Source organism: Miniopterus schreibersii (assembly GCF_964146895.1).
Source record: "Miniopterus schreibersii genome assembly, chromosome: 10".
Classification (NCBI taxonomy): Eukaryota; Metazoa; Chordata; class Mammalia; order Chiroptera; family Miniopteridae; genus Miniopterus; species Miniopterus schreibersii.
Window position 1 is genome coordinate 10,534,603 of NC_138110.1, and position 15,508 is coordinate 10,550,110.

Here is a 15,508-nt window from a genome sequence, read left to right on the forward strand (position 1 = left end):
TCATATGTGGAATCTAATGAACAAAATAAACCAATGAACAAAATAGATCCAGAGACACAGAAGCATGGAACGGAGTGAAGAATCTCAGAGAGAAGGCAGGGGTAGGTGTGTGGATGAGGAGAGATTAACCTAAGAATTTATATGCATATATGCATAACCCAGGGACACAGACAGTAGTGTACTGAAGGCCTGGGGGAGGGATGCAGGGGGAGGGGGGTGAATGGGGAAAAAAGGGGACATTTGTAATACTTTCAATAATAAAGATAATTTTTTAAAAAAAGTTAAAAGTGTATTATGCAAAATCCATAAAACAAATAAGTTTAAAAGATATTTAAACTGTCAAATAATGATTTGTGTAAGCTTGTAGCATTTATAAAGTCCCTAAAGCTGACAACTACAGTAATATAGGACACTTGTATTTCCACTAAGGCTCTCATGAAACCAGTCACCAGTATAGCTGTAAGTTCCTTTTTTGGTTCAAGCATATATCAAATAAAAAATGAATATGTCGTTCTTGTCCACAGACCCTTCACTGTCTTTTCTACAGACAGTGAAGGCATAGCCTTGCTTTCCTGTAGTTTGGTTAAAAATCAAAATTCATGATTCTAGCATGACCATAGGTCAAACCTGATTAAATCTGATATCTAGACTAAGCTCTGGGTTTTTAAAGTCTTACTTGTTTCAGTAGGCAACACACATTGAAGTGGGATGAGTTTCGCAGTATCAGGTTTCTCACATGTCCTTCAGGAGCAAGTTTCTGTGGATAATGGCAAATACGTCTGCATTCTCCCCTCCTTTTTCTTTTACACACCCAGTGGCGTGGCATTCACGGTGCGCACTTTGCTTCCATCTTTAAACAGTGTCGCTGGAAGGTCATTGACTCAGTTTGTGAAGAGCTTCTTTGGGTTCTCTGGCTGGCTGGTGTTGCAGTTATATGTGCACATTGAATTTCCAGAACCAGTGCCATCCTGAAGTACATTTAGATAACGGCCAGTCTTTTGCCCTTAACAGTATAAGAGAGGTTGCAGTTTGTTACGTTATATACACTTCATTACCCACATATGCAGAGGCGACTGTCTAATGAAGTCTTAGAGTGGGACTTCTTAGTAAAAGGGATACATGTTTTCCCCTTGCACAGATATTGCCAGATTGCCCCATGGCATTGTACCCGTTGACATGCCCAGCGATGTTTTACCAAAGTCTTTCCCTCACCCATTGCCACAGACACAGGGCCTTACCCAATATTTGGATCAAACATTCCCCCAGGTGAAAATGATTCCTCAATATAGTTATTCACGGGGTTTTAGCACTATGAGAGACCCCACGATTTACTCATGATGTCCAGGGGAGTTGCAACTCATCTGAGGTCGCCAGGTGAGGGTTTTGGTGGCCTGGGGTGTAGAAAAGGAATCCCTTTCATGGACCTCACCCTGTGACTTTCTGCCAAGGACATTTCTCTACGCTTACCTGGTCCTTGTGCCCAAACACCCGCCAGCACCACTTCACTTGCTGTTTCATGCCAATTTGGAAAATTAGAAATGATGTATTTATAAGTTAATAAAACCAAAAGGGTGAGGGGAGCATCTTTGACTATGCTAAGCTTTGACAGACCCTGTTTTACCACCTTCACAGAGCACTCCTGGTATTCAGGAATTGCTGGATGTTGCTAAACAAGAAATTCCTTTTGACTTCTGGAAGGCCACCCCATTGGTTCTGAAGGCTACAGCTGGTTTACGTCTGTTACCAGGAGAGAAGGCTCAGAATTTACTACAAAAGGTGATCCTATCCATTTCCTTCTGGAGGGTGGCGTACAGTAACTGAAATACTAAATATTCAGCCAGTGTCCGAGCTGTCAGGCAGTCGGGTGCTCCCTGAAGAGGAAAACACTGCATTGTTAATAGAGAGTGAATGGTATTTTCTTTCTCGTGACATTTAAAGCTATTCGTGTTTTCTAGAGTAAATCTGTTTTTATAATAAGAACAACTTTGTTTTAAAAATTCATTGTGCTTTTGAAGGGCTTCCTGTCATCCAAGGACTTTCTGTGTGTCAGAGGCTGTGGGAACTGAGCTCCTGGCATTTCAGCACAAGCCACTTGTTCTCATGGGAGCTGCTAGTGCTGCTTTCAGTGTAACACTCAGATGTAACTACTGTGGATACCCTTTAGTCTCTTCCTGGCTCTCACATGGCCAGGGTGTGTCCCCAGGCCCTGTACCTCCCTTTCAGAGGGGCTCTGGAACTCATCTTGCAGGGTTGCTTTTCATTGGCCAAGTCAGGGAAACTGTTCTAAGCAGAATGGTCCTCCTGACCCTCTATACTGTTTCTAAACTAGTTACTAAATGATGAATTGTTGCACATCTGTTAAAGGTCCCTTATAAAAATTACACACTCAAGTAGGATGGTGGGACACAGCTGTAGTTGGTGTGTACAGATGCATTGAAGTTCCTGTGTATCAATATTTGCTAAAAAAAATGGGTAAGGAAATACCCCAAGTGGAGCTGCTCACTGCCTTTGCCTTCCCTTTTCCAGGTCGTCTCCAAGCAGTGCAGGGGTCCCAAGTCTGAGCTTAGCCTTATAGGGCTTCCTGCCCCTTCATTCCTCATCATAAAGCAAGGCAGCATTTTGGCGCCCAGCAGTGAGTGCACCCCAGAGCTCTTTCAGTCCAGAGTGCCTTAGCACAGGGCTCTCCAGTGCAGCATCTGCGTCAGCTAGTCCAGGGAATAGATTGACAAGGAAAGTGCTTGCAGAGCATTAGAAAAGCTTAAAACAAACCCTGTGCTTTGTTACTTTGCAGCACTAGCTGACACGTCTGGTGTTTTGAGACCACCTGCTGAAAGGATAGTTTGATTGGGAACTATGAGTTTATATTCTAGAGTATAATATATGTCTCTCTTTACATTTAGGTGAAAGAAGTGTTTAAGGCATCGCCTTTCCTTGTAGGGGATGACTGTGTTTCCATCATGAACGGAACAGATGAAGGTAGAGTTGCCAGAAGCATTCTGTGCACAGGGGCTATCCTGGTGAGGGGGGCTATGCTCAGAGCTGCTGGGAGCACTCTTAGCTCTCTCCTTATCAGATGCACGGGTGAAGGTCCACTCAGTGACCGTCCCATTCCAATGCACAGTTTAACTGTCTCAGAGGGTCTTCTTGGTGCCAGTATTAGATGCTCATCTTGACTGCACAGATGAAGTTTCTGAAAATAATCATACTTCCAGTTTAAGAACATGTAAGAGAATGCCCAATTACTACTATGCTTTGAATGTTGCTGTTGCATTTTTAATCCTAAAACACACTTACTAAGGTTCCTCACCACCCTGATTTTAAATATGACCTTAAGAGTTTGTTTGTTTGGGGGAGGGAAAGGGAATGTTTGGCTCTCTTGCAGCCTCTTCTGAAAAGAGGAAGTTGATAAAGAATAGGAGTGAGAGATGTGACATTTGGCAGAGTATTCTATTTCTTAGTATGGTATCTTCTAAAACTGTCTCCCAGAGGCCACTGGGGATGTTATGAAGAATCGTCTCTCTGTAGCAAATCTGAAGGCTGAGAGTAGTGAGGAAGTGGTCGGTTTGCACTCCTGAACCTTAAAGGCGTGATCTACATCTTGTATGTTGTTTACAGCATGACTGATTCAAATGCTGTTTCATGACTCTCTCGTAGGTATTTCAGCCTGGATCACCATCAACTTCCTAACAGGTACATTCACTTTATCATGAAAACAAACAGTTCAGACCCTATTCTTGAGAGCAAGGGCCTCATTTCTATTCTTTAAAATATGCCCTCAGGATATCTCAGTGTGCTGGCCCAAAGTAGGTTGTTGGAATGGGTGAGGGTGTCCGCCTGGCTTGTCAGGGCAAGCGTTGAGTTCACAGATATAAGGGAAGGGGCGCTTCTCTGCAGTCCTGGGGTGGATCCACCAGCACAGCTCCACCCTTATCCTGCATCAGCATCCACCAGGGGCCCTGTCCTCTCATTTCTGAGAGAAGTCAGAAATAAAACTAGTCACTTTGAATATTAAATATGATGTGAATGCTAATCACCTTATAACTGAACTCCTCTATAGTAGGTAGAACAAGGGGCAGAAACATCTGTTTTTAGAAACAGGCAGCAAGGAGTTACTTTTCTTATATTAACTCAGTGCCTGTGGATTTTTGTTCGTTTAATGTAATGATGGACAAGACCAGTGTGGCTGACACATATATAAAAAAGAAATTTCCTGGGCCCTGGGGAATGGAGAACCATGTTAAGTGACAGATCAGGAGATAGCCTCAAGAGCTGAGGTGGGGAAAGGCATGCCTGGGGCATGTAGGAATATCAGAGAAGTCAGCGTGTCTGAGCAGTGAGCAGTAGATATGGCAGGCCCAGCATCTCCGCCACAGGTCTGTGCTGTCCTCCCATTGTTCAAATTAAAGCCACAGCCAGTGGAGCTGTTGTTCATGTCTCTATTTAAACACAGAGTGCATCTTTATGTGGAGAGTTTCAAATAGCTGCAGCTACTTCTCAATCTTGTTTTTGTTTCCACTGAAGGGCCTGGCTTCTAACCTCTCCTTACTTTGTCTACTGTACTAATCTGTTTACTAACCTGACAGTGCTGGGCTGGTTTTTACTCCCTGTGCTCCAGGCAGTTTGAAATCCTCAGGAAGCAACAGTGTGGGCATGCTGGATTTGGGCGGAGGGTCCACTCAGATCACCTTCCTTCCAAGAGTTGAGGTAACCAGCCCCTGCTGGGGCCCCACCCCCGAGGCTACCTCCTGTGGGGCAGCCGTAGACCTGGTGGCTCTGGGCCCATGCCCTCAGTTCCTCTCCTGAGGGCCAGATCCATTCAGTTAATGCTGCTTAGTTTGATTTTAACTCTGCCTGGGGGAAAAAAGAAATTTGGTCTTCAGTGGGGTGATAAAGTAGATACGACCCGGAGCCCTTTGGGGGAGAGAATGTGAAGTGGGCCCTCTCCTTCCCTCCCTGGCAGCACCCTCCTCGTGCACCATTTGTTGTAATTATTTTTAGTTTTCAGCAGAAGAGCACTTATGAAATTTACTCACAGTTGTCTTGGTTGGGCCATACTTGTCAGAACAGGTAAATGTTATTCATGAGAAGGAAAACGTAGTTTTTCATTTTGGATGTTTTATTTTTCATTCTTGCTCCAATGAAAAGCTTTAGTTTAGTTTAATAAAATGCTATTTTAATTTAATACATCTGTGAATGTCCTTGTTCTTTGAAATGAGTTAGGGAGTTGGGGACCGTTTTCTAGAATGGCCAGCAGGAAAGGGAGTAACCCTCATGTTCTTCCCCAGGACACCCTTCAGACCTCCCCGCCCGGCTACCTGACATCACTGCAGATTTTTAATAGGACCTACAAGCTCTATTCCTACAGGTTTGTCTTCGGGAGTGCGGGTGGAGAGGTTGACCATCCAGTCACATAGCTCAGCTAGCGCCGCTCGGCCTCCCCCTGGCCTCCTGCTGCCCGTGGAGTGACCGGAGGATTCAGTCTCAGACACGCTAGGCCCCAGGCACCCCATTCTGTGGAGCCTCTTCTTCCTCCTCCCTGGGGCTCATCCTACTACTGCTCTCCCTCCATTTTTCAGTTTTCCTACATAAAGTAACATTTCTTCTTTTGTTCTCATTCTGTTCTTCTTTGGAGGAAGTTTTTGAAGAAGTGGGGAAAAGCCCATGGATTGTGCGGGAATTTCCTGGACCATCTGTTTGCCACATGGCACCTTCAGTAGATTCTTTCTGTAAAGCACACATGCACCATAAGAGATCAGGGTTGTCTGTTGCATTCACCAGTGTCCACAGCTCCAAAACAAGCTCCTGTTAAGTAATAGGCCTTCATTTGTTGAATCATTAGCTGAATGCTCTGAACTCCACAAAGGGAGGCTCCTAGAAGCAGAAAAGCCTGCTGCTTTGCCAGAGTTTCCTCCGTTTCCCACTTGCTTTGGATCCAGGCCAGGTGAATGTATTGGAATCAGAGTTGAGGATGGCAGGCCAGCCCCTCACCCAGGATTTTCTTTCCACAGCTACCTGGGGCTCGGATTGATGTCCGCTCGGCTGGCGATTCTGGGCGGTACAGAGGGGAAACCTGGTGAGTGGAACGCAGTGTGAGAGCCCTGCTTGCTCAGCAGGCACAAGGAGTCCTTCGGGAGAGGTGCCCCTTCTCCCCGTGTCTCCACTGTCACAGCAACTCGCTGACCCTGCCCTGCCTTCCTGGTCTGCCCTCCCTGCCAGTAGGACTCAGGGAGCCCAGAAGGGACCTGTGTGGAGGATGTGCCCCAGATCTTGTCAGTGGCACTCAGATGGGGACACAGGCTAATGTGTTTTACCTGTGTACATTCCAAGTTATTTTTTAAAAGAAAGAAATACTAGTAAAGTTATCTCTAAAATACTGAGCTGGGGGATTTTAGGATCCCAAATAACAGTTGTCACTTATATTTGGAGGCTGCTTGTTTTAAGGATTTGAAGGGAGAACCTTACTCTTCAAGACAGTATGGGAGGGGCCACAAGGAGGTGTGATTCAGGTGTTGCCATGGGACTGGGGAACTTGCTCTGTCATTCACAGTGATTCTAGCCTTGAGAATTTCCCTCTGTCTTCTCTTCCTTCGTCATAAAACATGGGTTTGGCTCTTCCTCCAGACCTGGTGTTGGACTAGAGATGAAGTGGATGTCTGGTCAAGTTATTAAAGTCACAATTACTCCCAGCTTTCCTGCACCCTCCTGATGGGTCTGGCTGAGGAGAAGCCTGTCATTGGCCAGCAGTGCACTTGAATTCTTAGAGAGGATCTTAGGGGTCACTGTGCCCCAACTTGGGAATGGGAGGACAGGGCTCTGAGGCTGGCAGCTCCCTGGCTATCCTGATGACATCGGCTGGAGCCCCCAAGGCCTGACTCATGCCTCTGGTAGGCTTGTGCGTGCGAGCCCAGTTGTGTTCTCCAGCCATACCCCCTTACCTTGGCCCTGCCTCTTTGTGCCCCTCTCTCTTGCCCAAGCCCAGCCGAGCATTTCTACCCACTTCGTTCAAGGGCCTAGTTGTTCTGATACAATGGGAATGTTAAACTGAAAATTGTTCTTTTGGTACATCCAATTTTCCTTCATTTCTTTCAAGTTCTAATGTTTAATCTCATAATGATATCCCCTTTATTGCAAACCAAAAATATGTCCACATCTCAGAAACACCTGTTACCTTCACTCTGGGGCCAGAAGACACTATTTAGCCAATGAGAAGAAGGTAAGCACCAGTTTGCCCATCCACGGCTGGCATCAGTCCCATCAGCTCAGCTCCTTCACCCTCCTCTTGGTAGAGCAGCTGGGAGACCACTAGTCTTGACGGGCCGCACAAGTACCTGACTAGGACATGTCAGGGCCGTAACACCCACCAAGAGGGGTGTACTTCACAGATCACCCACCAAACAGTGGTTGCAAACCGAAGTAATTTTATTATTGTATCTCATGATTTCATAGGCTTCAGCTGGGTAACACCTCTACTGGAGTCCCTGGAGTCCCATGTGGTGGTATTTAGGATGGTATTTAGGTGGTATTTAGGGTGGTATTTAGGTATTTTAGGTGGTATTTAGGAAAGAAGACTGCCTGAGTCATAGGACGTTGTGTCCTGCACCTTCTGTTGGTGAAAGCAGGTCCAGGCCAAAATCCAGGGCAGGGACAGGGACCCACTTCTCTGTGGGAGTCCAGCATGCGCATCCTCAAGGGGTGGCATTGTGGGGCCAGCCTTGGAAGCCAACCACCACATTTCCCTTGCTAATTATGGGGCCTCAGCTTTTGTGGAGCAGCACAGACTGGTTTGGTAGCATCTGGTAGCATCATCCTGGCCCTGCGTCAGTCATCTATAAAATTGGGTAACAACTGCTCCCCTTCTCTTAGGGTCCTTGTGACAGACAATTCACTGAACAGCAGCAAGCCTGTTGCCTGGGACCCTGAAGCCCCTCAGTGAATGAGCTGCACGTGGCCATGTCTCCAGGGCAGAGAGGCTGCTGCAGCCTCTCTGATAGAGGCTTTCCCTCCCGCGGCTGACCTGGAGCACTTCCATGAGTCAGGTCTCACCTGTAGCCCTCCGTGCCTTTAGTGCGAGCCTAAAATATTCTCTGTCCTGTAGGCCTCCCCTCAGTGGAGTCATGTCTCTCAGCTCCGTGTAATGCCCTAGTCTTACAGTGACAATGTGCTTTTCTTTTTTATCTTTTTATTTCAGTGGAGGATGGGGAGGAGCTGGCCAGCCCCTGTTTGTCGCCCAGTTTCAGAGGAGAGTGGGAACATGCTGAAATAACGTACAGACTTTCAGGGCAGAAGGCAGGTACTGCGGCTTTACCCTTCACTGGTGGCTTGTAAGGGTTCGCAGCGGCAGCCTGTCCCTTCCAGTGACCTCTGAGAAGCAGGGAGACTCACCAGACCTCCCTCACAGACAAGCTTGCACTTGTCCTTGAAGTGGACACACTCTTTGAGCCTCAACAGGACTCAGGGAGGCCCTGGCCAGCCCACTGGGATCCTCCAGCTCCTGCGAGGTCTCTGCCCAAGGCTTCCTTGCTGTTGCTAAATGCTTTCTTCCAACAGGCCAGATTTCCCAACAAGCCCCAATGAGAAAGGACCTGAACATCCCAAGACTCTAAGAGAGTCAGCAAGCCCATTTCTGAACACAGGGAGAAATGGCTTCTCCTTTCCTCCATCAGGAAGGGCGGCTGCTCCAGGCTGCAGAGTCCCCTGAAGCCCTGTGACAGGATCTCGCCAGCCTGGCCCCTCTACCCCCACATGGTCTTTTTGCCTTGTGCACTGTTAGCATCATCTAAAAGAAACACTGAAATATTGTTCCCAGGCTGAGGTTTGTCTGCCTTTGGTGACAGTTGTTTCTATTCTTCTGACACCAAATGTGTGGGTTTTCTACACCAACCAGTTCTCCAGACAGTTGATTAGATCATTGGCCGTTCGTGATTAATTCAGTTTTTCGTCCCTCAGCCCTCTCCGGATGTTGGGGTTGGGGTGTTCCAACCCTCCTATCATGACTGCCTCTGACAGTCATCCCCCACCCTGTAGCCATCTGGGGACCCACCAAGGGTCGCCTGATGAGCATAAACTTAGGTCTGCTTGAAGGGGGCTTATTATGAATAGCAGAAGATGCCCCTCTTCACCCCCATCACTCAGGATCTTACAAGGGATGTAGGAGGTCAGTATCAGAAACCAGGAACAAAGACCAAATATGTTTCTTATCATCCAGTGACCATGCAGGTCACAGTGACTCAGCCACTTGTGCACATGCCATTTGTTAGGCCCTGCTGTAGCTGCTGGGCACACAACAGCCGTGTACAGTGCAGAAAAAACCTGTGCCTAGGCGGAGTGGGGAGGGAGTCAAATAGCAAAACACATGAGAAAGTGCTTTGAAGAAAAATAAGAGGAGAGGGGGTGCCGAAGGAGAGATTGCAGTTTTAGATAAGACAACCAGGGAATATTTGAGAGCAGATATGAAGAGGTTGGGAGTGAGCCTCACAGATCTCAAGCCAAGGGAGAAGCATGTGCAGAGGCCCTGGGGCAGCTGCTATATTTAAGGAACAGGGAGGAGGTAGTGTGGCTGGTCAGGTCTGAAGGGTAGGGGGTGGGTCTGTGAGCCTCGGGGAGAAATGAAGGAGCTTCCCTTGGATGGTGGAACAGATTTGGGAAGGGAAGATGGGAAATTGGTCCAGGCATGGGCTGTAGGACATTTAATTCCTTAACTCTGGGGCCTGTGTTCTCTTTCCAAGTAAGGAGTTAATCGCCAGCCCTGTGAGCTTGGCAAGCTGCCTATTAGGCCCCGTTTCCTCTTGTTTGACATAAGGAGAGTGCAGGCCTCACCCCCAAGGCGGTGATGAGACAGAGTAAGATGCTGCATGTTCAGAACTCAGCACAGGCTGATAGAGGACGAATGTAGGGTAAACAATGCAAACTTGAGCCTATTGGGCTGTGTGAAGATGGCTACATGAGGGCCAGCTAGAGGCTGGTGTCTTTCAGTGTCAGGGGCCATGCTCTCCAGCCACCTTCATTCTCAGGGTTTCTCCCTTGATCAGTGCTGTGGCTCCTGAGAGGTGCTGTTGACGTGTATGGTGCTAGTGATCAGCCTACTTGGGGTGGGGTTTCAGCAGGCTTCTGTTCCCACCTCACCCTCCTGGTCAAGGTCTCAAGTCACTGGGAAAGGGCCTCAGGGACTATGACTTGGGTACTCAGAGCCCACTGACTCCTGGCCCTGCTTTTGCTTTGCCCAGCAGCGAACCTCTACCAGCTGTGTGCCAACCGAGTGTCAGAAGTTCTTCAAAATAAAGTACACAGAACAGAAGAAGTGAAGGATGTGGATTTTTATGCTTTTTCCTACTATTATGACCTTGCAGCAAATGTTGGCCTCATAGGTAAGGGTGGGCTGGGCCAGGAACTCGGGTGTGGTCCCCTGGGCAGAAGGACTCTGTCAGAGAGCAGCTGTGCTGTCAATCACCCCAGGGTAAGAGAAGTGGACTGACTCAGGAGGGTAGGTGTCTTGTCATCAAATAAGAGGTAATAAGCCCCTTTTAAATAAACAAATCAGTTCTTTGAGCCAGTCACTTGCTGTTGATTTAGTCTTCTGCTCTGAGGCAGGACTAACTCACCTGTGTAACTCAGACCCACACCCTCCTGCCTTGGTTTCTGAGCCTCTGGCTGATGGAGCCATGCGACAGCAGCCATCTGTCCCCAACTGGCATCTGGGCTGGGGTGGGGAGAGGTCAGTGATTCCACTGGTCACCCTCAGGAACCTTTAGTGTCTCTGACTACTCCACACCCCAGAGTGCAGTCAGGACAGGAGGTGACATTTGGAGTTTGCCAAGGCTTGTGGTGAGACTGAGGGTGGAAACTCATGGGGGTTTGAAGTCACTTCATTGGGTAGTGAGCAGAAATTTTGTTAATGAAATAATTGAGAAATTCAGGATGCATTGCCTGTGATAAAGATAAGAGCATTAATGTAAATTAAAAGCTGCCCAGAAGAAACCGATGATGTCAGGTTCTGGCTCCCAGGGTCCTGAGACCTCCAGCCGCGTCTCCACACTCACTAAGCTGCCTACTGTCAGCCCCCGTGTGGAAGGCAGCCAATTGGGGGGTGGGGTGATTCTCTCTCTCACCCTTCTCTCAGACCCAGGTCCTTCTCTCTGGCACAGAACAAGTGGTCCCTGGGCTGCCCTCTACAGCCAACCCTGTGGCTGCTGGGCCTTTGGGGACCCTGCGGGCTCCATGTAGCTGGAGCAAGAGCACACCAATGCGCACTTCCTAACTGCTGCCAGCTGGGGACGATGCAATGCCTAGGGTCCACCACAGCCCTGGCAGCCTGCTAGGGGCGCCTCCCCAGCATCCCCCTGTCAAGCTGGGACCCTTCACCCTGACCGAAGGCTGTCCTTTTCCTAGGGTTCCGACACCTTCCCAGGTGACCTCAGGAGATGCTGGGTGTTCAGGAAAGCTCTTCTCACTCTTATGGATACATGTGGTTCTGAGAGAACCCCTCGGGATCCACCCTTAATGATATTTGCTGACTTAGCAAACACCCAAGAAGTCAGGAGATTTCCTTTCAACACATTGAGTAGCAGCCTCATACCAGACATCAATGTGCGGGACACCTGGGGACCCTGTATTTAACATGGAGGTTTTGCAGGGCATTGAAGAAACCAGTTGCTGTCCTTGAGAGTTTAGGGACATAACCCCTCATGCCTCTTCCCGGGAATGGTACAGAGGCCTGGGGCTGTACCCTCCGGGAAAGCCCCATAGAGGCTCTGCGTATTTGTTCTAAGACCTAACAACGTGCTCCTCACTTTTTTTTTTTTTTACATAATTTTTTTTCACACTCAGGAAATATGCCAGAGTACCATTGCTGAGCTCAGGGCCATAGCTTTGGGAAACATTCCAGTTTACTTTTCTTAACTTAAAATTAAAGTTAAAAATTGGGGTCCTGAGATCCTGGTGAGCTTCCTCTGGCAGCCACTGTAAGATCCCTGTGTGCTGGCCACCCCCATGTGATCCTGCGTGAAACATTTGCCCACTGGCCAAGCTGCGTCAGGCACCTCAGAAACCATGGGGCTGCCCTGCTCACAGCCAGGCTGGCAGTCAGCTCTTAAGCACAGCCTTGTGCCTGCCCTCTGGGTTCCCCAGGTGATAGCCTCGGGGCCTCAGTGGCATCGAGATTCCTGTAGTGCTGGTACAAACTGGACACTTGGTCTTATCCTACAGATGCGGAGAAGGGAGGCAGCCTAGTTGTCGGAGACTTTGAGATTGCAGCCAAGTATGGTGAGTGCCTACTGCAGTTCCCCAGGTGAGAAGGGCTGGAGCTTGAGGCAGGGACACTGTCCCAGCCATGACAGATATGCTGCGATGCTTGTGACACAAGCAGTGCCACCAGAATTCCTGGGTTTGGTTCTTGATTCTGTCTGCCAGATGAGTGTTCAGAGGTGTGAGAGTATAGAGTTGAGAGTATACTTGGGGTCACCATGCTGGGCTCAGACCAACGATTCACTACATCTGGTCCTGTGTGGCCACAGGTGGTGGGGAAGGGGGCCATAAAAAGCCCTTATTGTGAGGAATGAATTCCCTGGATTTTACTTTTCCTGACGCCTTCCAGTGATTCAGGTAAACCCTAAGAGTGATTTCCCCTGAGAGTGTCCCAGTAAATTAAAAATTGTCACCAGGACCTGAAGAAGCCAAGGACCCCAGAACAGCAGAGCTTGGCACATGAGGGGTGAAGAGCTTTTGCTCTGGGGTATCAGGTGGCTGGCCCTGCAGCCCTGAGCCACCCCTCTCTCTTCATCATCTCTCTCACCCCAGCCGAACAGGGTATGAAGTGAAGGCTTGCTGTAGATTTTCTGCTCTTTGGTTGCCATTCCCAATTGCATGTCGAAAGAGTTGATCTTTGTATGTTTCTCCATAGAAAGTCCTTCTTCCTCACCCCCCGAATGGCTTCTAAGCTTTCTTGTCACTTCTGGGTTTGTCTTGTGGACACTGGGTGTCCATGACTTCAATAGGAAAAGGTACCTGGCAGAATTCCGGGGCAGCTGTTGGCAGGTTTGTCCATCACCCTTGAGAATAAGAGGAGATTGTTCTGAGCCAGCTTTGTTGGTGTTTTCATTCCTCAGAAAGCCAGGTGTGCATCTAGGAGAGTGTCCAGTGTCATGGGTGCAGAGATGTGGCCTTCACCCATGACACTGAGACAGGAGGTCCAGCCTCATGGAGATTGGCTGCCTCAAGGCCCTGCTTCTTGGTGTGTTCCTGGCGAGTCACTGTCCTGCTCTGAGCTGTAGGCTTGTTTAGATCAGCAGTGAGGACCTGGGGCCAGCACAGAGCCTGGTGCAGAGTGGATACCTGGAGTGGGTGGGGTTAGGTCTGCGTACACCTACCCGCACCCCCAGGTAGTGAACCACCAGGAACCTGACTGGGAACCGGCTTTCTCATCCCCAGTGTGCCGGACGGCGGAGACCCAACCACAGAGCAACCCCTTCATGTGCATGGATCTCACCTACATCAGCTTGCTGCTCCAAGAGTTTGGCTTCCCAGGAAACAAAGTGCTGAAGGTAAGGACTCACCTCTGGGTGCCCCTGTGCCCTTCATGGCCTGAGGGGCCAGAACACTGCCTCCTGCCTCCCACCCAGGCCATCATTTCACCTGTGTGCATGGTCCCCTCTGCCCCTCCCTTTGTCTTCTCCAGCTGACTCGGAAAATCAACAATGTTGAGACCAGCTGGGCTCTGGGGGCCATATTTCATTACATCGACTCCCTGAATGGACAGAAAAGGAGGGCCTCGTAGCAGCTGAGCTGCCCACTGTCCTCCAAGTAGTGGCTCCATCTCTGCAGGAAAAGATCCTTTGGAAACCCTTGATGTGTTGAAAGGGGGCCAAGCTCAGCTGAGACCCCTCCTCCCTGCAGCCTTGCGGACCCGCCCCTGGAAGGGCAGAGGACTGGAACTCAGCCCAAGCCCAACACCTCCTCCTACCTGCCTCAGCTCCAGGTGGGCAGTGAACCAGCTAGGGAAAGAGCACATGCCAAGGCCAGGATGATGTAGTCCCACTGTCCCCACTGACCCATCTGTAGGGTTGGAAAGCTGTGACATTCATCCCTATTACTGGAGTCTTGTTTTGTGCCCCTGCCCCTGTCTCCCTCAGTTCCCCAAGGCAGACCTCCACCTCTCCCTGAATTTGCGAGGAGGCTCTGCAGGCTGTCCTGGCTGCTCTCAGGGCGAGCTTCGCGGGAACCATCGTGAACCTCTGGGACAGTGGGTCGGGTGGGGCGCTGTGAACTCTGGACTTGAATGTGTTTGTTCCTCCTTGAGTGTGGGTACGTGAAGTCATACAGAGGCCTGTTTCCTCAGTCTTTGGGTGGCTCAGGGTTAACCATGGAGTTGACACTATGAATAGGAGGAGGGGCTGAGGGAAATACCTCTCCATGGCCCTCAAAAAAGGCTGAGTGTGAGCGTGAGCTGCTGTAAAATATTTATGGTTGTGCTGTGTGAGTGGTGTCTGTGTCGCTCAGCGCTCAGTGCTTGTGTGGCCACTGCATTCTGAGCCCCAGTGAATACTTCACTGCTGTGAACCGTGTGCAGTCAGGCAGTGTCAGGAGACATGTGCTCCCTGGTCAGCCAGCAGAGCAGTCTCCAGAACTGCCCTCTTGAAACTGCCGTCATGTGGCTTTTCCCCCTCGAGCTCCACAGGACACTGATTCAGCCCTCCGTGTCTGCATTGCGAGCTCTATCAAGGGGAGATACGGGCTGTGTGCTGCACACAGTGTGGTCGCAGGTTCACAGTCATTTTCTGGTGAATGTACAGTACACAGGGTAAGCCGAACCTCGTGTGTTCCACTCAAAATAAAGGTTTACCAGTTACCAAAGTTACTGCTCCTCTGTGACTCTTGTCAGATCAGTGACATTCATCCACCCAACACTGGCAGGAAGGACCTGAAATCCCTGTTTACTAAAGTTCAAACAAAATACTGCCCAAGTGGGGTAAGAGGTAGTGGCACAATTAAGTGCTGTCAGTATATCTTGTGAGGAGACCACAGCAGGACACACAGAGGCCCCCACTGGGCCCTCCTGGCATCCCCATCTCCCTGGGGAGGCCCAGGCTGTTCTAGGGTCTGGCAGGGAGCCCCTCACCTTCCTGGGGTCGGTCAGAGCAGAACTCCCCATCTCTGGGACTGTTACCTGCAGCATGTGCCTGGTAAGTCTTCACACACAGCATCTCCAGCAGTATGGTAGTTTCGAGTGACTTCTGAACTCCAGGTTGTAGTATGTTCAGTGAGGACCTGGATTTAATGTGGGTCAGTTGGAAAGGAGTCAAATGTCAGGCAAAGATGGGGCAGACTCCTCACCCTGATTGCTAGGAGCTCACAGTCCCTACACCTATCAGGACCTGATGGAAGGAAGCACAGGGTCTGGCCTCCGCCCTTCCCAAGGCTGCAGCAGGACCAGAGCAGGCATGACTGCTGAATAATCCCACGTGGTAGAGGCCTCTGGAGAGAGAAGAGGCCTCTGCAGAAAAATATAATGATAATT

The 15,508-nt window shown here is 49.4% G+C and overlaps 1 protein-coding gene across 11 annotated transcripts in view; it reads left to right on the forward strand.

The window, feature by feature from the left end:
• Window positions 1-14,842, forward strand: part of ENTPD6 (ectonucleoside triphosphate diphosphohydrolase 6) — a 35,765-nt gene extending 20,923 nt beyond the window's left edge. For 5 of the 11 annotated variants that reach the window (XM_081149719.1, XM_081149720.1, XM_081149718.1 and 2 more), the window contains exons 4-14: window positions 1,633-1,776; window positions 2,901-2,976; window positions 3,655-3,690; window positions 4,616-4,704; window positions 5,286-5,365; window positions 6,009-6,073; window positions 8,189-8,290; window positions 10,224-10,364; window positions 12,202-12,258; window positions 13,423-13,535; window positions 13,670-14,841. In XM_081149719.1, coding sequence (XP_081005845.1) covers window positions 1,633-1,776; window positions 2,901-2,976; window positions 3,655-3,690; window positions 4,616-4,704; window positions 5,286-5,365; window positions 6,009-6,073; window positions 8,189-8,290; window positions 10,224-10,364; window positions 12,202-12,258; window positions 13,423-13,535; window positions 13,670-13,768 — 1,002 coding nt within the window. In that variant the 3' untranslated portion in view covers window positions 13,769-14,841. Of the gene's footprint in view, window positions 1-1,632; window positions 1,777-2,900; window positions 2,977-3,654; window positions 3,691-4,615; window positions 4,705-4,998; window positions 5,066-5,285; window positions 5,366-6,008; window positions 6,074-8,188; window positions 8,291-10,223; window positions 10,365-12,201; window positions 12,259-13,422; window positions 13,536-13,669 lie in introns of those variants that run through there. The other 6 variants (XM_081149715.1, XM_081149722.1, XM_081149717.1 and 3 more) reach the window with 5 other exon arrangements.
• Window positions 14,843-15,508: the final 666 nt, after the last annotated feature.